Below are 19,025 nucleotides of genomic sequence, written 5' to 3' on the forward strand. Positions count from 1 at the left end.
CAGAGGCAGAGGGTAGACCAGTGCGAACAAATACCATGGCGCCGTCCAAAAGGTTTGAAAGGGAAAGAGCGTAGGCTGGCATGTTTACTGGAGACAGATAGATACTTAGATCCTACAGCGTTTCAATCGGTACATCATACCGACTACGCGTATCACCGAGGTACATTAAATGTCTAATTCTGATTGGTGTGATGATATGCAGGGCGTGTCCCGCCTTCAGCCTGATCTATCCTTCCGTCAGCCTCAGCCCCATCTCGACGACACTTGACTTTCAACAACATACCCTCCAGCTCAGACCCGACGTGCTTTCCTGAAACCCATTCGCCGAATGTGAAAGCAGCCCCCTCCGCGATATTTGCGAGGACCGGCTCTGCTTCTAAGCCCACCTGACTCAGCCTGTCCCCGGAGCCTTCGCGACAAGGTCTCGAATAGAGAAGACTATCTGGAGTGCTCGTTTCTGCTATTCGACAGACTATATACCTTCTGACTATCCCGCATGGACGGCGTTTCGAGTGCACTCGCGGTGGTCTCGCTCGCCATACAGCTCGTGGAGACAGGCGAAAAGATCAGCGAATTCCTAAGCGGTGTTCAAGATGCACCCAGTGAGGTCATCAAATTAGGCCAGACTTTAGACCAACTCAACAGCACCTTGAAACAAGTCAGCTATCTCCTTGAGCAACAGTATCTAGTGCTACGCCTACCTGGTTCGCCTGTGTTCATTACAAATGCTTTGGAGAGCTGCGAGAAAAGGATCAGGACGCTCGAGGATGTCATTCAGAAAGCCAAAAAGTCAATGGATCATCGAAACCGGGTGCAGAGATCGTGGGCTGCAATGAGGTTCGTCTCGAAGAAGGAGGATATTCAGGAGATGCAAAGCCAACTCCGCGATGCCGAGACTGGATTGCAAACGGCTATGCTGAGTAATTCGTGGCAGCTGCAGTACACCAATAGCGCTTTGACTGAGTTGTCGTTTGCTGATCATCCAGTAGGATGCATCACATCCACGCCACAAGCTCTGTCGGGCTGCAAGGTACAGTGATCGAAGACCCGTCAGTTGCAACACCTATCAGGACCCTTTCGCATGAGATGGCACAAAAAACATACCCGTCCGCACCAAGAGAAGTTTTTCGTAGCATCACCAAAGAGACTTATCGGATCTGGTATCGCGGTTTTTTCGGAAGGGTCAACATCCAATCCAAGTCAAATTCGTTGAACAGATCAAACACTCGCAAATCTGGAATCAAAACAACATCTAACGAGACAATCATCACAATGACGCCAATCTTTTTGCGTAAGACTCTCGAGCTGCGATTTCAGAATTCTTTTGGCCGAATCTCGAGGACGCTGAGCACATATCCTGTATTGGAAGAAACAGCGCCAATCTTTGATATGTGTTTTACGGGTGATTTACAGGGTTTGCAGGTCGCGCTGAGTAGCGGTGCTGTTTCTCCATTTGTGGTGGACGAACAGGGTTGGTCTTTACTCCATGTGAGTCCTCTGAGAACCCAATGGTGTAGACGACTTATGTATTCACTGGCACTAGATAGCCGCATGTAATCAAGAGCTTGAGATCTGTAGTTTACTGCTCGATGTGGGTGTAGATCCCAACCATGTGGATCAAACCGGGCTGTAAGTGGCGAGACACCGACCACCTACGGTTCCCGAAAACATCCCAACATATCTGATCATCTATTTAGAAAAGCGATGAGCAAATCAGCTTACGGGGTCAGTATACCTGCAGAGAGGTCAGTCGATACTCTAAGGCTTCTGACACAATCTCAAAATGAGATCTCTTCGTGGGAGATATCTAAGTTCTGGAGGTGTTTTATGGGGCCGGTGGAAGCTGCGGAGTTTATGCTCTTACAAGAGTTGATCCCATCAGAGTCAGATGCTTCCGATGGTGAGGACCCCTTCCCTATCTTGGCTACAGCATTGAGAGAATACGGCCAAGAATCGTCGACATGGGAGAGTTTTCTTCGGCTTCTCCTTCGCAAAAGAGTGGGTCTTCACGTGCCTGTGCCTAGAGAATTTTTAGTAGTAGAAAAAAGACACGACTATCTTGGCCCCATGTATCCATGTAAAATCTTGGAATATGGCACTCCACTAGACGAGCTTTTTATGTGGACCTGGATACCTTCCGAAGGAAAAGCGGCCGCTGACCGCTGGTTGGAAATCCTGTCGAGCGAAGGATACGATGTTAAGGCTTATCTTGAAGAAGAGCAAGTGCTACATGCCGCACAGATGCAGCTGACTTATCCTCATTATGGTAAGTGATCTGAGGACCGTTCATTCCCAATAAGCACCACCGAAAGATACACGAGACAAGCTCTAGACGCTTCCTTGGGGCGCAACCCCATGATTTACCTCCGAACCTAGATTACAATCGTATCGGTTCTCAAGACGCCGTGCTGACTCCGAATGCTCGAACAGTCTGCGCTGAGCGCGGCAATCTACGCCAGCTAATCTATCATTGGGGAAGCCACCCTTCCGTTTCCTGGGATTGGTGGATCAATCCTAACTCCTCCACCTACCTCGTACGAGACGAATTTAGACATATGGCTTCTCTATTTCTGGACCATTATTTTTGGTGGTATGAATGGGAACACCTATGGCCCTTTAGGTATCCGGCGTGGTCTGATCGCTGTGAAAGATATGAAAACTCTATCACCTATGGGAACCGGAAGCCTCTTTATGATCGTGCACAAGAACGTGCCAACAGACGGATGGAGAAGAAGTCGATGAAACTAGCCCGTGCTCAGGGGTTCAGAAAACGTGACCAGATGCCCGGTGCTTGGCCTGTCTGAAAAATTCAAATACTTGCAAGGAGTCACAGTCTTCTGGACGTTGTGGCTACACATTTACCATGTTGGACGCAGACAAAACCATCTACAGCAGACACGTCGCGATACTACCTTGGCATGGTGGAAAAGGGTCTCTTTCATTGGCTTTGAGCATCTTCGTCACAGTATCATCGTTATCATCAATGTAGGCTTTCTGAGTGAGAAGGGAGGCTGTCGGGCAAGGATTAATGGCGAATTAGAGGGGATGTTGAGAGAGCTGTGATTGGATGTGGGAAAACCGGGGCTATTGAGTGTACCGTTTTGCTTGAGAACTTGCTATATAAAGTCGTTCCACCGCACACGGAGAGGCGTTGGGTCACTGTCTGGCTGTGATGCTTTGGATATCTGGCAACTACTTGTGGATTCCAGAAGTGAGTTACTTGATAGAGCGAGGACACCAATAGATATTTCCACTTAGCGGCATGTCACTTGATCTATTGGTGTCCTCGCTCTATCAAGTAACTCACTTCTGGAATCCACGAGTACTTTCGTTATCGAGACATTTGGCGCGCTCGATCAGCATGGCCTACATGCTGCTGCCTCCGAGGTTCTATCCCTTTCCCTGTGCTCGGTGGGTACACGCTAGCAGAGGTCGAATGTAGGGTTTATCATTGGTCATATCTGGCTTGCCGCGCCCCTGAGCAAGCAGATCCTTGAGCAGCGGTGAGCCGCAGTGATTGGACAAATGATAATCCCTACATTCGACCCCTGCTAGCGTGTACCCCCCGAAAACACTTCAGAAAAAGGGAGTTCAAGAATGCAAATCGCGCTAAGAGATCAACCGACTGCCGATAGGGCTGAGGCCTTTGGCGCGAGGTTGATCTCCGGGCTTGCTCTCCTTCAATGCTATTTTCATCTCAATATAAAGCATACTCATCAAATGCATATCCAGTCCATACTGGATGCCTGGCGATTGTGTTCGAAAAGACAACTATCTAAGGATTTGATACAGAACCATAAGCCCATCGTGCGGAAGCATCTGATTCAGCAAGAAACTGAGTCATGCTTGGGGACACACGCGTTGCACAATCCTGAGCAATCCACTGACAAGAACGGAAATCCGGTAGAACCCTTGCTGAGGGCTCGAGCGCTTCAAGGCCTACCACATCAGGCATCGGGAGGCTCGAAGATACGGCCAGCAAGTTTTACACCATGTCGATTTTACAGCAACAACAGGCACAAATCGTTTGCGTTGACAGCCAGTGAGCAGCTAGCCACATCGCAATCCAACTGTTCAAAAGGTCAACCCGAGAGCGCCACTCAGGATTCAAGAGGTCCGGAAACCCTGACAAGGAGGTCTCAGGCATCTCACTCTCATCCCAATGTTCAGGAGCCTAGCAGTCAGGCGCCTCACCATGCCGTCTCTACCAGTCGCATAACGTTCTCGGTGGTCCCTAAGAAAATATCTCAGGTCGACTTTCCCGCTGGCCGCAGTGCACCTACCCCGCCCCCTCCTGGCCCGTCGCCTAAGCGAACGGCAGAAGACAGGCGAAGGTCGGAAGCTGTTCTGAAAACACCAATTCCTTTATTGAGGAAATATGTCTCCACCAAGGTAATTGAGAAAATCAAGAAATCGCCATATTATGTACATGATGAGGATACGATCGTTCTCAGATGCCATCAGCATCAAAAACAGGAGCGAAATGAATCGCTATGTAACGGACAGCTTTTTCGCTTGCTTGAGAATGTTGAGAGGGAAATTGGGTACAGAGAGAGTGTGGGCCAGATAAAGGACTCGCAGTGAGACAATACCCCGCTTGGGTCTAGTGAATCGATCATACTAACACGTTTTGATTTAGGACCGTGATCGTGTCTGAAAATGAGACAGAGGCGATGGCTTGGAACTTGACGAAGTCTTTCAATATCAAGATGAGACAACGAAAGCGAAAAGCTAAGAAGGCAGAGAGCCTAAAAGCTTTAGAATCACCCGAAAACTAGAAAGAGGAGTGAAAACCACAGACGCTTTGCCGTCTTCGAAGATGGGCTAATCCATTCCTGACTAAGTAAAATAAAACGGGGCGAGTGAACCCGGCACCAAACCTTTCTCCCATTTGGACTACTACGTCCCCTTTCATTCACACACGTCAGCTGCATACTATTTCACGCACACTCCACGTTTCTGGTTATGGAGGTAGGTGTCAGAGGTGCCAGTGCAAGGCATATAACGCTCGGAGGTCTTGAATGTCCAGTCAATAGAAGGACGGTAAGGCCAACATACACTAACCACTCGCCCAGGCTTCAATACACCGTATATAGTCGTCTTCACGGCTTACAAATTTAGCCTGCAGCGATGCCCGCCGATGTGAGAGCCGGCCAAATGCGACACGTAGCCCTCAATCAGTCCTGCTTGTCTAGACACTTTCGATCCAGCCACCTCGCCATGTCGACGCACGGCTGATCCACAAATCTCCAAAACAGATCAGATGCCCACACAATGGGTATACCAGTAAGAAAAAGCCCAGCCAACCATTGAAGATGATAGCCCCAAAAACCAGCGCCGTCCTTCCCACCGTTCATGCGGAAAATGGGTTCCATGGTAAAGTACACAGCGTGCATCACCGGACCGTGCATAAGATATAGCGCATAGGATATCGACGCCCAGTACTGGACGAATGGCGTTGTCAAGATCTTCTGTAGTGGAGCCAGCTGATGGCATGCACCAACGATTAAAAACGAGACCGGTATGAACCAGAATGTGTCCGGGCAAGGATTATCTGGCGATCTTTGTTGCAGCCATCGGAAAAAAGGGACCTCGTGGGCCTTGGCTATGGGCCAACCACAGATGTAGAGCGCTATTACAAGCTGGCACCACCAGAAGATTTCCCAAGCTTTGCCTATTGCATTCTTTGTCGAAGACGGAAGATTGATCTGGAACTCGTCGCTGTCTTTTTCCACGTCGGTCGCCGGATCCAGAGCTACAGCGTGCGCGTTCTTGTATTCGTCCTGAATCAGGCCGAACTCCGCAATGAGCGCACCGGCTAGAAATTCGGCTGGCGCCCAATGTTTGCACTGCAGCGTGTACCATATAATGGCCATGGTCACCGTGAGGCGAACCCACGTCTTACACCTAGACAGGCCTGTGATCGTGATAAACAAAAGCATCGACATGGACAACTCAACCGGAATCGTCCACAAATGACCATCATACGGCGGATCCTGCCGTCTGTCCCAATTCCACGGCTGCGAAGCAAACACCCACAACTCGTGGAAACAGTGCGCCAGTTCCGGCCAGAAACCCCCCTTGACAAGCGGCGGATAACCCCAATCATTGTGCATGAACCAGAAGCTGACGAAAGTCGACGCCACACACGGCAGATACAGGCGCAACCCGCGCCGAAACACGGACGAGGAGAGCGTGGTGTGCAGATCGGCGTAGTTATGCGCGCGCGCCAACCTTAGCGGCTTCAGCGAGAGCACGAAACCCGAAATCACAAAAAAGACGTGCACGAAGGGCCGGCCGGTGTACAGCACGCGGATGAAAGGCAGTTGCAGCGGCGACGAATGCATCTTGTCGTCGGAGACGCCGTAGGAGGCGTTGAGGCGCGGGGCGAAGTTCGAGGTGTAGTGCAGCAGGCAGACGGACAGGGATGCGAGACCGCGAAGGCCGTCGAGGTAGGCGGTGGGGTGCAGGCGGGACGCTTTGAACCCGGAGGGCACAAGACGCCGCTGTACGGGGCTGGGGAGGAGGGCGAATGCTATCGTCTTGAGGTAGCGGGTTCTGGCGGGGCGGGCCCAGAGGGTGTCGGGGTCGTTGTCTGCAGCTAGAAGACCTTTTTGACTCGAGGGCGCGGCCTCACTTTCAGTCTTCCTTGTTTTTTTCATTGTTTCTTGAGGGGAGGCGGAGGGATTAGTTCCTTGGAGAGGAAGAGGGAGGGAGGGATGAAGACGTTAATAACCACGACACGTTGAAAGTTTCGGCGTTGAAACAGAGTACGAAGGATCGTTAAAGTTCGGCCGTTGTCGACCACAACCAACAGGCGTCCGCCCCGGACGGTTAAGCCAACCAACGAACATTTTCCGGACATGAAAGCACCGGGGAAATTCGAACCAACGGCTATCCCCGGTTAAGAAGTTTAAAAACCTGAGGCTAATGGCGCTGCCGGAAAATAAGAAAGCACCGCAACACCATTGTACCAGCGCCATTAGGAATCGAACCTAATACTGTACGAACTATGTAGATACCCTCAACAACAGTTGTTTCATACATAACGTAAGCGACAAGGGTCCGAAAAGACATACTTTATTTCCTAAGCGACGCCAAGCAGCCGCGGCGTTCGCTCCCCGTCATCTGAAACGCCGGACAATCCCAGCAAAATGTCAAATCGTCCACTCCATGTGCCCATAAAAAGGGGGCAACTTATGATTTCCGTCCTCGGGCTTTACTTTTTTCCTCGATCTGGCTGAGCGAGTCGCTGAAGAGCTGGGCTCATGGATGGATGGTGTGAGGATTGAATAGAGTGAGTGGGATTGGAGAAGGAAGGGTTGGAACTATGCTGTAGGAGGGGGGGGCACGTTGCGCGTTTCCATATGAAGACGGGGTTTTGTGTGTGACGGTTGGGTGACCGGCGCGTGGTGCTGCGGCGTGGTGTTGTGGGAAGCGGTCATGGGGATGAGAACGAGAGCGAGGGGGGAGAGGGAGAGGATTTAGGGGATGAGATCGATGATCGGGGGAGGATTAGAGGGTGATGGGGAAGAAGGGCAGAAGGAAAAGGAAGTAGATGGGTCCTGGTAGATCTATCATAGGATAATTGACCGGGACCGATTCAAGCTTCACGAGTGAGGACACTCGTCCTGATTTTGGTCTGGTGGTAGAAAAAGTCATAAGGCAGAGTGTGTGCATTGTTTTAATCTGACAATATGCTGATACGAGAGGGATTGTCAGCGCTTTCGCTTTGGGCAATTATCCCCATGGGACGACGAGGACAAAAGCGCAGAGCACTACCACTGCCGTTTTGAAATTGTTTCTTGCTTTCACTGCAGCCCCCACGAATGACTGGGTGCTACCGGTCGGCATTGGTCCCGCTGCTGTTCCGGTCGCGGCGGTAGATGTATTTGCAACAGCCTGAGTGCTCGGAAAAATGATCCGCCCATACTGTTCCGTCACCGACTGGCCGCCAACAGCAAAGACAGACTGCAAAGGCTGAACTGTCGGTATCGTGAACGTGCTCGCGGCATTGACTACCAACCCGAACGAGCCTAGCGATACTGGCGTCCCGGAAACCGTCACCGCTGGCCCATTGTTGGAGGTTGTGGTGCCTGCAATGGCTACGCCTGCAGGTCCAGCGGCAATGACCTGGCCAGCGACGGTGTAAATCGGAGCTACACCGGAGGTAGCGAACGGCATGGTGGTGGTACCGATGACCAGGGCGGTGGAGCCGAAGGAGACGGGCGTGCCGGCGATGAGTGTGCCGGGAGCATTGCGTGTCAGAGTTGCATCTCCGATGACGACTTGTGTTGGGATTACGGTTACCGTGGTGGCTCCCGCCGTGGCCGTAGGATATTGTGGAGCGGGAGTGATATCTGGGTGTATTTAATTCTTGGGTTGGAAGCAAGGCGTAAGCCAGAAAACAGGAATGAGGGGTTACTACCTTGACTCAACGTGGATTGGAACGTAATTGAAATGTTGGTGAATGCAGAATGGGCGGCGGAACACAAGATAGACAACGTGATAATGTGTTTCATCTTAGAGCCCAACTGAGGATGGTGACCCAAAATAGATGACAGGGGATGATTTTGATTCTCGTCAATCGAGTAGGCAAGAAAAAAGCGTTGTTCTATGGAAGGAGAGATTCAACAAGTAACGACCTTGGACTGGACAGCTCGAAGCGTGCAAAGATTGCGAGTATGCAAATGCCATCATGGCTTTATGGTATCGGAGACGTTCGGAGTATGGGAGATGTCATCATAAACTTGTATAGTGGCGCCGGCGATGTTCGGTCATCCTCGTGGTAGTTGGCCAGTCACACGAACCAATGAATCGCCTTGCGGCTGTTCGCCCAAGATGTTGCTTAGAGGAAGGGCATTTTTACATGCGTGTTGAGTCTCACCTCTAAAGAGCTCTCCTTACCCGTCTGGCTATGTGTAATAGTCCTTTGGGAATATTGCTGAATGTTGTGCAACTCCGTCAGTGACCTTGGTCATATCTGCCATCCTGACCAGGTCGTTGTTCGAAGCGCTATATCGATCGATCAATATGGTAACATAAGAGCAACAACAGTCTCCCGAGTTCAGAAGTGCGTGATCAACTCGTTTCGAGCCTCCCTTGATGAGGAGAACAAGAATTGCTGAGACGGAGAAAACCCGTGTCCTGTGGTGATGCTTTTCGGATATTAGCAATCTGAAGAGTATGGTATGTCCGAGAGCTTAGTCAGCCGAGGGAGCAAAATTCTGTAGACGATTTTCGATTCTAAAGCAAATGGCCAACGAGTTCGAGATTACCACGATGCTGCTATTTGTCTCATGTGGAATTGTTCGACGCTAGATCTTCTGGGTGCTTATGCCATATGAGCTTGGGTCTTCCAATTTTCCGTGAACAGCATGTGAGTGACATCCTCTCATCTTGCGAACCTTACTCGATGCGGCCCTTGGTTCTATGCCACCTCAAGTTTACTGCGGAGCTCCCGTATCCTTGCAGACTACTTATGATTAAGGGGGTTATTCTCGAATGTTGTGAGAACTTTGGGTTGACTTAGCAGAGCACATAAGTCTCTCGCTCGCGTCTCACTCATCAATCGCTTGGGACTTGTTTTGCCAGTACTAACTGATACACTCTTCATTCGATCTGCCTCTAATCTCATCCCCTGTTTCCGGCTCGCTGCATGTTTGTCGAACCATTCATATCAAACAACGTTTGATCATCATTCTTTCTCCCTATGACTAGTCCATACTTGAAATGCTTCACCAAACCTATGTCTCAAAGACACCTGAGATTTTCGCCTCATCTTTGCAGACATAACTCTGCCCAATCAGATCTTAAATGAACCTGTCTGATAGCTTTGCTTTATCTAGAGCCATACTCCGTGCCATCATGGCCTCAGAGACAGACGAAGATGGCGTTACAAGTCCCTATAAAACAGAAATCAGTGACCCGCTCGAGGGCTACCGTCAAGAAGAAGCGAGCGACTTGTTTCGAATCACGTGCGAACAATATGTCGCTGACCGAGAAGCCAACACAAAGGGAACAGCCAATCCATCTGTCATGAACAAACCGTTCTGGATGTTCCAGGTTGGCCCAGGAGGGTTCCCCGCGTGGAAAGCTCGAACAACTTTTGGAAATGCGGAAGACCCTTTTGCAGACTTTGAAGACCCGGTATGGTGCTTTACCCGGTATGGCGCGACGCGCACAAAGCTTCCTGATGGCCGCGTCGTCTGCATAGCTGGGGAGCATGAGGATGGCTACGATCCAGATTTCTGTATATACAACGGTAAGCCCTTTCCACGCGCCATTAACAGGCAACAAGTGAGAGCGTGTTTCAAAATTACCTCATGGATCTGATTCCTGCAGCTCCCAGTGGCCCCATCCACTGACTAAATGGCAGATGTGGTAGTCTTCGACGCGCTGCAGAAAAGTGATCCGCCTCCCCTGCTCACCCCAGAGTGCATCAAGATTTACGGGTAGGTCCCGCTGCTAGATTGGCCTACGCATGTGATGGTTATGTCTTGACGTTCATTTACCTCGATAGGTATCCAGTCGAAACTTTCCCACCAACAGACTTCCACACGTCCACATACTTCGTAGACCCCACAACCGGAAAGGAGTCGATCATCATCGTTGGCGGACTTGGTTACACTGGCCAGGCCTCTCGGTCTCAGACCGACGTCTACCAGCTTGACCTGACTGACTTCAGCATACAACGACTGAACACGTCTGGTGTGGGTCCTACTGGAGGAACCAGCAAGCACAAAGCAGAGCTTATTGGTGGGGAAGGGCAAGCTGCAATCAAGGTAATGACAGCAGAAAGCAAGGTGTTCACGCTGCGCATCCACGACATGAGATGGATCTGACGTGCACTCAAAAAGCCGATCTAATATCCTACTTTGCGCCTCAGCTCCTCAATCATGCGATGGTCGGAATAGTACATTTAACGGACAAGGTGGTGAATCATGCAGAGAAGGAAAAGCGTTTATCCATCGGTAGCGAATGGCGCGGAATAAGTCCTAAGGGACAATCACCGCTCTGACTATCAAGCAGCGCCAGCAAATTTCTCATATTGCTTCAAATTTGTACATAGCTAAAAAAAGAAAACCCAAAAACCTCCCACAAAGCACTTGAAATTTCCATTTAAGCAACACCTATGCAAATCAGAGCCCACGCCTTCGGTCCCGAGCAGCGATTGATATCAAAGATGACTAGTCGGATCATCCTCTGCTCCAGGGATAAACAGTCCCTGCGCCTTGATTTCCTTCCAACCCAGCTTCTCAAACATCTCACGCAACTTACGACTGTATTTATGCTCATCCATAGACCTCCCGTCTTGCACATACTCAGCACCTTTCCCCCTCCTGACTCTCACCTCAATCGAAGGCCGCACCGGCCCAACATCCGACTCATCATCCCCTTGCCGCTCAATCGATAGCACCGGCTCACCATTCCCTTCAAAACAATCTTGCCCCGCCGGATCCTCCACCTCCGCATTGTAATCCCCTTCAACTTTCCTCCATACCCCGCCCTCCCTACGCGACCACATCTCAACCCTCGCCCCAGACTCCTCCCCATCCCTCTCTTTAATCATCCTATCCCACGCCCCCGGCTGCTTATCGCGACCATTCGTCTCCCTCGTCACCGCCCCATCCGCCGCGCGACTCTCAAAGACGACGGCATCCAACCAGCGATCACTTGCACTCTTGAACACCAGCTCCTTCCACCCTTGACCCTCTTTGATCATTCCTTCCAGATCATAATACGTAGCGTTATGGCCCCACCCATCCTCACACACATCCTCGCCATGATACGCATCCGTCACTTCCAACGTGTCAAGCCGCAACCCCTGGAACAAGGGCAGCAAGCTGGGAAAGAGGTGCGTGTGATAGCACGAGTCGTCGTCGGAGGGGTACACAGGTAGCGGTAAGCCGCGGAGCGAGATGTGGCGGAGCTGGGCGAGGGAGGCCGGGGTCAGGGTGGTCAGGTGGTCGACGAGGTGCTCGGTGGTGAGGAGGTTGTAGGTGGCGTTGGGGCGGAGGGAGGGGAGGGCTTCGGTGTGGATCCGGTGGGAGGTGGAGAGGAGGGGTGGGAGGGTGAAGGTGGGGTAGGTGATGGTGGTGGCGCGGAAGTGGGAGGCGTAGATCTGGTTGCGGATTTCGAGGGGGAGGGCGAGGAAGCGGGTGAAGGACTGGGGGGGTGTTAGCTTGCTGGGCTTGTAGATTCGACCCATGGCGGGAGGAGGGGAGTGCGATACCATTGTAGGAGGCTGAGAGGTGCGGCCGGTCTTGAGTTAATGAACGGTACCAATGGGTCCAGATTGGAAACTCCAGTCAATGGCCATTGACCGATATCACCCAGATAGACGAGGTACGGAGGTCGGCTCAGGACAGCGCTAGCGGCAGCCCTACCCCTGTTATCGGAAGGCGGCCCTGAAGTTTCTTAGATTTTAGGGACTTCCAGGTGGGGCTTAAGCCCCAAGCCGGGCACCGACCAGGGGCAATTCCGAGGACCTTTGGTGACCTCTGTAGAAACCACAGAATCTACGGCATAGCTAGAGATCATGTACAGAAGTTGTGCTTGTCGGAGGGTTCTACTTCGCAAAGCCTTCCTTCAATTTCCCATTGTGATTCGCTAAATCAACAAGAAATCCACGAATCGAAGATCGATGTACGAAAGAAAGCGACGTCCTCCCAGCCTGCTCAGGTGACAGCCACCTTCAACTCCTTGAGCTTCTCTCAGACCGCAAAGAAGGCCTGGCAGGGACTGCTTTCTACCAAAGCACGACCGAAAGCCTGCTGCTGAAGCAGCATCTTGACCGATATTCAACCAACAGGTTGATGCCTATTTAATTCTTGATCTTCCATTGAAATTAGTCAGGTCATCACTGAGAGGAGTGACAATGTCATCGAAGACCTTCTGCTGCAGTTGTTCATTGTCAGGGCTCATGTCCCGCACATCGAATGGCTGATACAAACACCTCCAGACTGCGTCACCGTATCGAGTTCCCATTTCACTATAAACAGAACTACACAATCTGTGTGCGGTCTTCATTTCCGTGGTTGACTCGTTCGGATCTCCATCTTCTGGAACGTGCATCTCTGTTAGTGTTTTCCCGAAGCAGAGTTCGATCAGCGTTAGACCCAGAGCATAGAGAACTTCGCTGCGGATCATAAAGGTTCCACAGAAAAGCGAGTCAAGAGAGCCAGAAATGTTACTATCGGTCATGCAGAGCTTCCATGTCAGGTAAGGATACGGGTAGCTTGGATGACTGGCATCGTTGCTCTTCTCATGGAAAAATATGTCTTTGCTCCTCCACTGTGATTTGAGCCATGACGTTCCGTCTAGCTGAAGGACACTTGATGCAAGCGTCACTGCTATTTGAAGACGGTCACTTCTCAAAAGTGGGGCGCTGGATGATCCATGCCCAGAGCAGCTCAGAAGATCACCGAGCGACTTTGATCGGCTCTCGGGACCAATCGTGGTGTTAGCTCGATATACGTAGTGCTTGTGCGTGTCGTCCTCTTCATCCACAAGGAATCCCATTGGCTTTTTTGAGTCGTGTCTCGCGCACAATGTGCTACACATGTCATGAATTAACCCGCAGTCATACTCAGTTGCAGGCTCTTGTGAAGAGCTCGCCGTTGGGATGGAAGCTGCGTCTGTTCCGAACCTCACGCCCCTAGTCGAAATTTGCGGCCCAACGCTGATGGCGTCAGGAACTTTCTTATCCAGTGATGGTATGACCTCAACTTCCTGCCACTGGGAGGTCGTCCGCGGACTGTCTCTTTCCTGGATGGTGGACAACAAGATCCGAAACCTCATTTTCGGTGCAGTGTCTGCATTTACTGCTTCGAGTACCTCAGGCCGTGACTCTAGTCGCAGGCTGGCCATATGGAGCATCTTGCAGCTACATTTCCAGGCTTTGCCGGTAATGAAGACGTGATAGAGGCTTGTGGCATGCTTTCTTACGAGCTTCAACTCAGCTAATGGACGCCGTGACCGGCGCTTTTTTCGGTGTGGCTCCAGGTAGATGTTTTGATGCGTAATGTCTCGAAGGTCCTTATTAGCTTTGTCAATCATATCTAGGGCTTCCTTGTGGATGTTTTTCGATAAGGTGACTTTAATCCTTTTCATCTCACGCTCCACTCTCGAGGAATCATCCGGGAGAACCTGTTGGAAAACACCCATATTTAGCCGCCGGTGGCGTTGACGGATGGAGCGAGACTTGGTACCAACCTTGCCTGAGGTGTCGACTCCCAGCTTCTCGCACATTGTACACAGAGCCTTCACCATCTTGTTCGAAGTGTGCAGATACACTTCATAAGAACGGCCTAACCGTTGTCTCAGCTTTTCCTCATACTCCGGCCTCTTCCAGATAGCTCCTTTGGGCTGGGCCATCAAGTCTGTGATCTCATCTTCGGATTGGACAATGTCTGTTAGCAATTGTTCCAACGTGTCCTGATAATACACCCCTTGGGTCCCCATAATGTCGGCACATTCTTGATGTCTGGCGCGATATCGTCGCCAATGTTTGATGGTTTGGACACCATCTACAAAGCGGACCAGCCCATCTACCAGAATTGGAGGAAACGGGTATATCACAAACCTCCTATGCGCCAACCCTACTCAGTGGAGGGAATATCGCTATTCCTCCGCCTCCTAAAAGTTCTTTGGGAGGAAATCCCTTTGAGTGCCCTTATTGCTTCTATCTCGTTACTGTTCATGGAACTCGCTCATGGAACAAGCATGTCTTCCAAGATCTACAGCCATATATCTGCATAGCCCCAACATGCGCGACTCCGGACAAGCTGTACACGACAAGACATGAATGGATACACCACTCAGATATGGTTCATCCAGCAGCGACGATGGATGATGGCACACCAAAAGAAGGTCAGGGGTTTGCCGCCTGTCCTTTGTGCATGGAAGAAATCGAATCAGGGAAGCATTACCATCGTCACCTTGCTCGTCATTTACAGGAACTTGCTCTATTCATTCTGCCCGGCGGTGAGGAAAACTCTGACGTTAGTGAGGACCAGGATGCTGAGTCGAGTTCAAGCGCCGAGAGCGTCGACCTCGCGGCATCTCATGATAGGTCGGAGTCGCCAGATGGTCTACCGGATTCTCCGGTCGAGCACCCGGCTGCAATCGAGAATCTACCCTTTCTGTATGCGACGCAAGAGATGAATGAGATTCGGGAGAAATTTCGAAAGCGGTTTACGGAGAGGCGAAGGCTACTAGGAGAAGACCATCCAGACACGCTGACCAGCATAGACGATCTGGCATGGATGTATCGAGGACAAGGACGGTGGGAAGAGGCGGAGGGCTTGGAAACGAGAGTGCTAGAAACGAGACAAAGACTACTAGGAGCAGACCATCCAGACACGCTGATCAGTATGAGCAATCTGGCATCGACATATCATCAACAAGGAAAGTTAGCACAGGCGGAGGACTTGGAAACGAGAGTGCTAGAAACGAGAGAAAGAATACTAGGAGTAGATCATCCAGACACGCTGAACAGTATGAGCAGTCTGGCATCGACATATCAACGGCAAAGAAAGTTAGTACAGGCGGAGAACTTGGAAATGAGAGTGCTAGAAACGGGACAAAGACTACTAAGAGAAGACCATCCAGAAACGCTGACCTGTATAAGCAATCTGGCATTGATATATCAAAAACAAGGAAAGTTAGTACAGGCGGAGAAACTGTATAAACAAGCGTTGACCGAAGGAGAGAAAGTATTGGGCCCCAACCACGAAATCACTCTCAAGATCGTTCACAACTTGGGCAGTCTTTATCATCTTCAAGAGAAGCTGGCAGAAGCCGAAAAGATGTACCAGCGGGCACTGGAGGGAAGAGAGAAATTTTTTGGCCGGGACCATGTTGACACACTCGATACTGTCAACAGCTTAGGCAGTCTCTATGTTAAACAGGGCAGGATGGCAGAAGCCGAAAAGATGTACCAGCGGGCACTGGAGGGAAGAGAGAAATCATTCGGCCGGGACCATGTTGACACAATTGCGCAGGCTTTTACAGCAAACAGGGCAAGCTAGCAGAGGCGGAGAAGATGAGTCAATGGCTACGGGACATGAGAGAAGCTGTTAGACCCATGTCATTCAATGACCAAACTGATCGGTCGCAGGCCACAATCAAGGCCTTTTGATTGTTGCAGATCGCGTGGCTCACGAGAGCACTATCAGATTTTAGGAAGGGAGGTTCGCTGCGATGTGCATGGTGTTTTCGGGAAGTGGTGGCATGACGTGTGGGGTAGATTGAATTGATAGCCCAAAGGAATTCATATTTGCCATAACCTTATCAACCTCCCACCCAGAACTGGTCGTAAAAAAAATCATAATCGTTTGCATATCGCATCATCGTTAAGCATTCCACAGTCGTCTTTCATTACCCAACGCCAAAAATCTCTACAACATATGAGAACCGCTGCGCCTAGAGCTTGTGATCTTTACGCGTTCGAAAAAACAAGAGACATGATCCCTTCGACCTAAACTCCCAGCACTGCCTTCAAAGCGTCTTCCATTCACTCCAAGAACCCCTCAACCGCTGCCTCTCGAAACAGAAACGCGGCAACGGGACCACTTCATTCCGCCCATTGCGCGCGACTGTATCCATGTCAGCAATAGTCCTCCAGCCATTTCATGCAGAGGACCTCTTACCAGTACGGACACGTCTTCACCCGTCCAATCGCCTCTTGCGAAGCAAGCCAAAGGCTGGCACACTCGGCGTGGAGGTTCTGCCTGCACTGTGCTCTGCACCATACGGTGTCGCCACCGCTGCTGAGATCTTCGAAGCAGATAGAGCAGTCGCCTTGTATGGGTCTGCGGTCGTGGGAGTGGTGTGAGGGTGTGGGTGGTTCGGGGATAGGCGCTTCGGATGACGTTGCGTTTGCCGCTTCTTCTCTTGGTGTGGTGAGGTTGGCCGCGGATGGAATTGGGGATGGGTTGGTTTCCGGCTGATTTGTTTCTTGCGGTAGTGCTTCCGGCGGGCTCGACGAGTTAGGGTCTGGGTCCGTTTGCCGTCTGGATTCTCCTTCATTTGAATCATTGTTCTCTCTTCTTCCCGGTTCTTCTCCAGTGGTAATCGACAGGGTTGCTGAGGAGGAGACGTGAATAGATAGGTGCACCACCGAAGTCGCGGTTTGGTCTATCCTAAGGGTCGTTGCTCGAGTTTGAGCCAAAGTGGAAGGCGCCAGAGATGGGGTCGTGCGGACTGTGCTTGGCCGCTCCGCCTGGACTATGCTCGACCGTTCTGCCCGGACTATACTTGAATGCTCTACCTGAGTTGTGCTTGACTGTTCTGCCCGGACTGTGCTCGACTGTTCTGCCCGGACTGCACTCGACCTCTCTGCCTGGACTGTGCTCGACCGTTCTGCCCGGACTATACTTGAATGCTCTACCTGAGTTGTGCTTGACTGTTCTGCCCGGACTGCACTCGATCTCTCTGCCTGGACTGTGCTCGACTGTTGTGCCTGGACTGTGCTCGACTGTTGTGCCTGGACTGCACTCGACCTCTCTGCCCGGACTGTGCTCGACTGTTCTGCCCGGACTGCACTCGATCTCTCTGCCTGGACTGTGCTCGACTGTTGTGCCTGGACTGCACTCGACCTCTCTGCCCGGACTGGGCTTGACCGCTCTGCCTGGACTGTGCTCGACCTCTCTGCCCGGACTGTGCTCGATCGCTCTGCCCGGACTTCTGCAGCTGTGAATAGGAGTTGCACCAGGTACTCCGTACGCTCACGTAGACGAGCAGTTTCGGCAGCTCGGTAACTCTCAATGTTACGTCGCCACTGTCTCTTCATATCTAGTGCTTGGTCCTGGTGCCATCTCCTGCAAAGAAGGCGAGACGCTAGGTCTTCAAGTTCGTCATCGACTCTTTGGGACTGAGGATCAAGTCTCGACATCTCCAGTAGTATCTTTGCAGAGTCCTGACGGTTGGCACATGCGATGGGGTTACGACATCTCCGGCCTTTCGACGGGGCGTAGCCGATACATGTGAAGCCGGATGAGTAGGGGTCAAGTCGGAGTACCTCGGCTGGTTCCCATTGAGGAGTTGGCATGGCGAGCGGCTTCTAGGGGAGAAAGTGAAGAGACTTTGAACGTTCGCTTGAACAAATGATTGCTGATATGGAAAGTAACGAATCGAGTCGTCCATTTTGTAGTCCATGGCGAGTCTTATGTGTTGCATTGACTGCTTCTTCTTGAGTAGAAGCCTCGCGCTCGTCGAATCAGCCACATTCAGCCTGACACTGCCCCGTCGAACTTCGACATCATTGTATGTGAAAGGGTGTGGTGGGGGTCACGGCATCATTATTAGCATTGAGAACCATTGGCCTAAAAGGCAAAAGGATTCCTGCCTTACTGCAGCCTCCTGGCACAGTGCTCTAGTGTGGCTTTTAGAGTGTCGCTGAGCCACCACTTAAAATAGCACTATGGCTCGCTGACGCAATGATGTTTCTCTTTCTTATGAATTCTTTCTTTTTCGCGTTGCACCTGGTGCACGTAGGACAATTCCGTATCGCCGAATATAGTACCCGTCACTGTCCGGAGATTGTCCGCTACGACTGTTCGATCACGCACTTCTGCTCAAGCGATGGGTAATTGGATGGATTTTAAAAGGCCGCTCTCTTCCCGCTCTCTTCCCGTGGCTTTTGACATGGAGCAAGGTTCATGAAACGGGAGTTGCTGCGGAACTCATAGTCCGGGCGCCTATCTCAAAATTGACCAATCAGCATCTCGCCGTGAAAAAGGTCGATCAAATTCAGTCAAGAATCACTGGATAGTCCGGAATCTCTAACAGTATGTAAGCATGGCAGAATGCAGATGAGATGACCAGGGTTTCCGATGATAGAATTGCCTGATAGTGCATATGGGCCCTGCTAGCCTCTAGAAGATCGTGGAGATGCATTTTCGCAACACGTGGGGTGATTGCCTTGCATGATCTGGTTCTCGAGAGCATGAAAGAGGGACGATTGCTATACGAAGTCTAGCTGCAGTCCTGAAACCTTGTGTTGGAATCAGCCAATAGGA

At 51.1% G+C, this 19,025-nt stretch overlaps 9 protein-coding genes across 9 annotated transcripts; 4 read left to right on the forward strand and 5 right to left on the reverse strand.

Moving 5' to 3' along the window:
* Positions 1-496: 496 nt before the first annotated feature.
* HO133_002940 (uncharacterized protein) lies at positions 497-2,274 on the forward strand (the record flags this gene model as incomplete). Its single annotated transcript, XM_037293864.1, has 4 exons — positions 497-969; positions 990-1,488; positions 1,544-1,629; positions 1,698-2,274. 4 exons carry the CDS (start codon positions 497-499, stop codon positions 2,272-2,274), a joined length of 1,635 nt encoding a protein of 544 aa, XP_037149942.1.
* A 1,446-nt stretch (positions 2,275-3,720) lies between these two features.
* HO133_002941 (uncharacterized protein) lies at positions 3,721-4,778 on the forward strand (the record flags this gene model as incomplete). Its single annotated transcript, XM_037293865.1, has 2 exons — positions 3,721-4,580; positions 4,640-4,778. 2 exons carry the CDS (start codon positions 3,721-3,723, stop codon positions 4,776-4,778), a joined length of 999 nt encoding a protein of 332 aa, XP_037149943.1.
* Positions 4,779-5,177: 399 nt separating this feature from the next.
* HO133_002942 (uncharacterized protein) lies at positions 5,178-6,662 on the reverse strand (the record flags this gene model as incomplete). The annotated part of the gene is made up of 1 exon (XM_037293866.1): positions 5,178-6,662. One exon carries the CDS (start codon positions 6,660-6,662, stop codon positions 5,178-5,180), a length of 1,485 nt encoding a protein of 494 aa, XP_037149944.1.
* Positions 6,663-7,740: 1,078 nt separating this feature from the next.
* On the reverse strand, positions 7,741-8,522 carry HO133_002943 (uncharacterized protein; the record flags this gene model as incomplete). Its single annotated transcript, XM_037293867.1, has 2 exons — positions 7,741-8,360; positions 8,429-8,522. The coding sequence occupies 2 exons, from the start codon at positions 8,520-8,522 to the stop codon at positions 7,741-7,743; spliced, it is 714 nt and encodes a 237-aa protein (XP_037149945.1).
* A 1,345-nt stretch (positions 8,523-9,867) lies between these two features.
* Positions 9,868-10,844, forward strand: HO133_002944 (uncharacterized protein; the record flags this gene model as incomplete). Its single annotated transcript, XM_037293868.1, has 3 exons — positions 9,868-10,264; positions 10,379-10,454; positions 10,523-10,844. 3 exons carry the CDS (start codon positions 9,868-9,870, stop codon positions 10,842-10,844), a joined length of 795 nt encoding a protein of 264 aa, XP_037149946.1.
* A 335-nt stretch (positions 10,845-11,179) lies between these two features.
* On the reverse strand, positions 11,180-12,238 carry HO133_002945 (uncharacterized protein; the record flags this gene model as incomplete). The annotated part of the gene is made up of 2 exons (XM_037293869.1): positions 11,180-12,169; positions 12,236-12,238. The coding sequence occupies 2 exons, from the start codon at positions 12,236-12,238 to the stop codon at positions 11,180-11,182; spliced, it is 993 nt and encodes a 330-aa protein (XP_037149947.1).
* A 584-nt stretch (positions 12,239-12,822) lies between these two features.
* HO133_002946 (uncharacterized protein) lies at positions 12,823-14,466 on the reverse strand (the record flags this gene model as incomplete). Its single annotated transcript, XM_037293870.1, has 1 exon — positions 12,823-14,466. The coding sequence occupies one exon, from the start codon at positions 14,464-14,466 to the stop codon at positions 12,823-12,825; it is 1,644 nt and encodes a 547-aa protein (XP_037149948.1).
* A 362-nt stretch (positions 14,467-14,828) lies between these two features.
* On the forward strand, positions 14,829-16,034 carry HO133_002947 (uncharacterized protein; the record flags this gene model as incomplete). The annotated part of the gene is made up of 1 exon (XM_037293871.1): positions 14,829-16,034. One exon carries the CDS (start codon positions 14,829-14,831, stop codon positions 16,032-16,034), a length of 1,206 nt encoding a protein of 401 aa, XP_037149949.1.
* A 545-nt stretch (positions 16,035-16,579) lies between these two features.
* Positions 16,580-18,055, reverse strand: HO133_002948 (uncharacterized protein; the record flags this gene model as incomplete). Its single annotated transcript, XM_037293872.1, has 2 exons — positions 16,580-16,601; positions 16,656-18,055. 2 exons carry the CDS (start codon positions 18,053-18,055, stop codon positions 16,580-16,582), a joined length of 1,422 nt encoding a protein of 473 aa, XP_037149950.1.
* Positions 18,056-19,025: the final 970 nt, after the last annotated feature.

This window comes from Letharia lupina, assembly GCF_014066315.1.
Source record: "Letharia lupina isolate WasteWater1 chromosome Unknown contig_16, whole genome shotgun sequence".
Classification (NCBI taxonomy): Eukaryota; Fungi; Ascomycota; class Lecanoromycetes; order Lecanorales; family Parmeliaceae; genus Letharia; species Letharia lupina.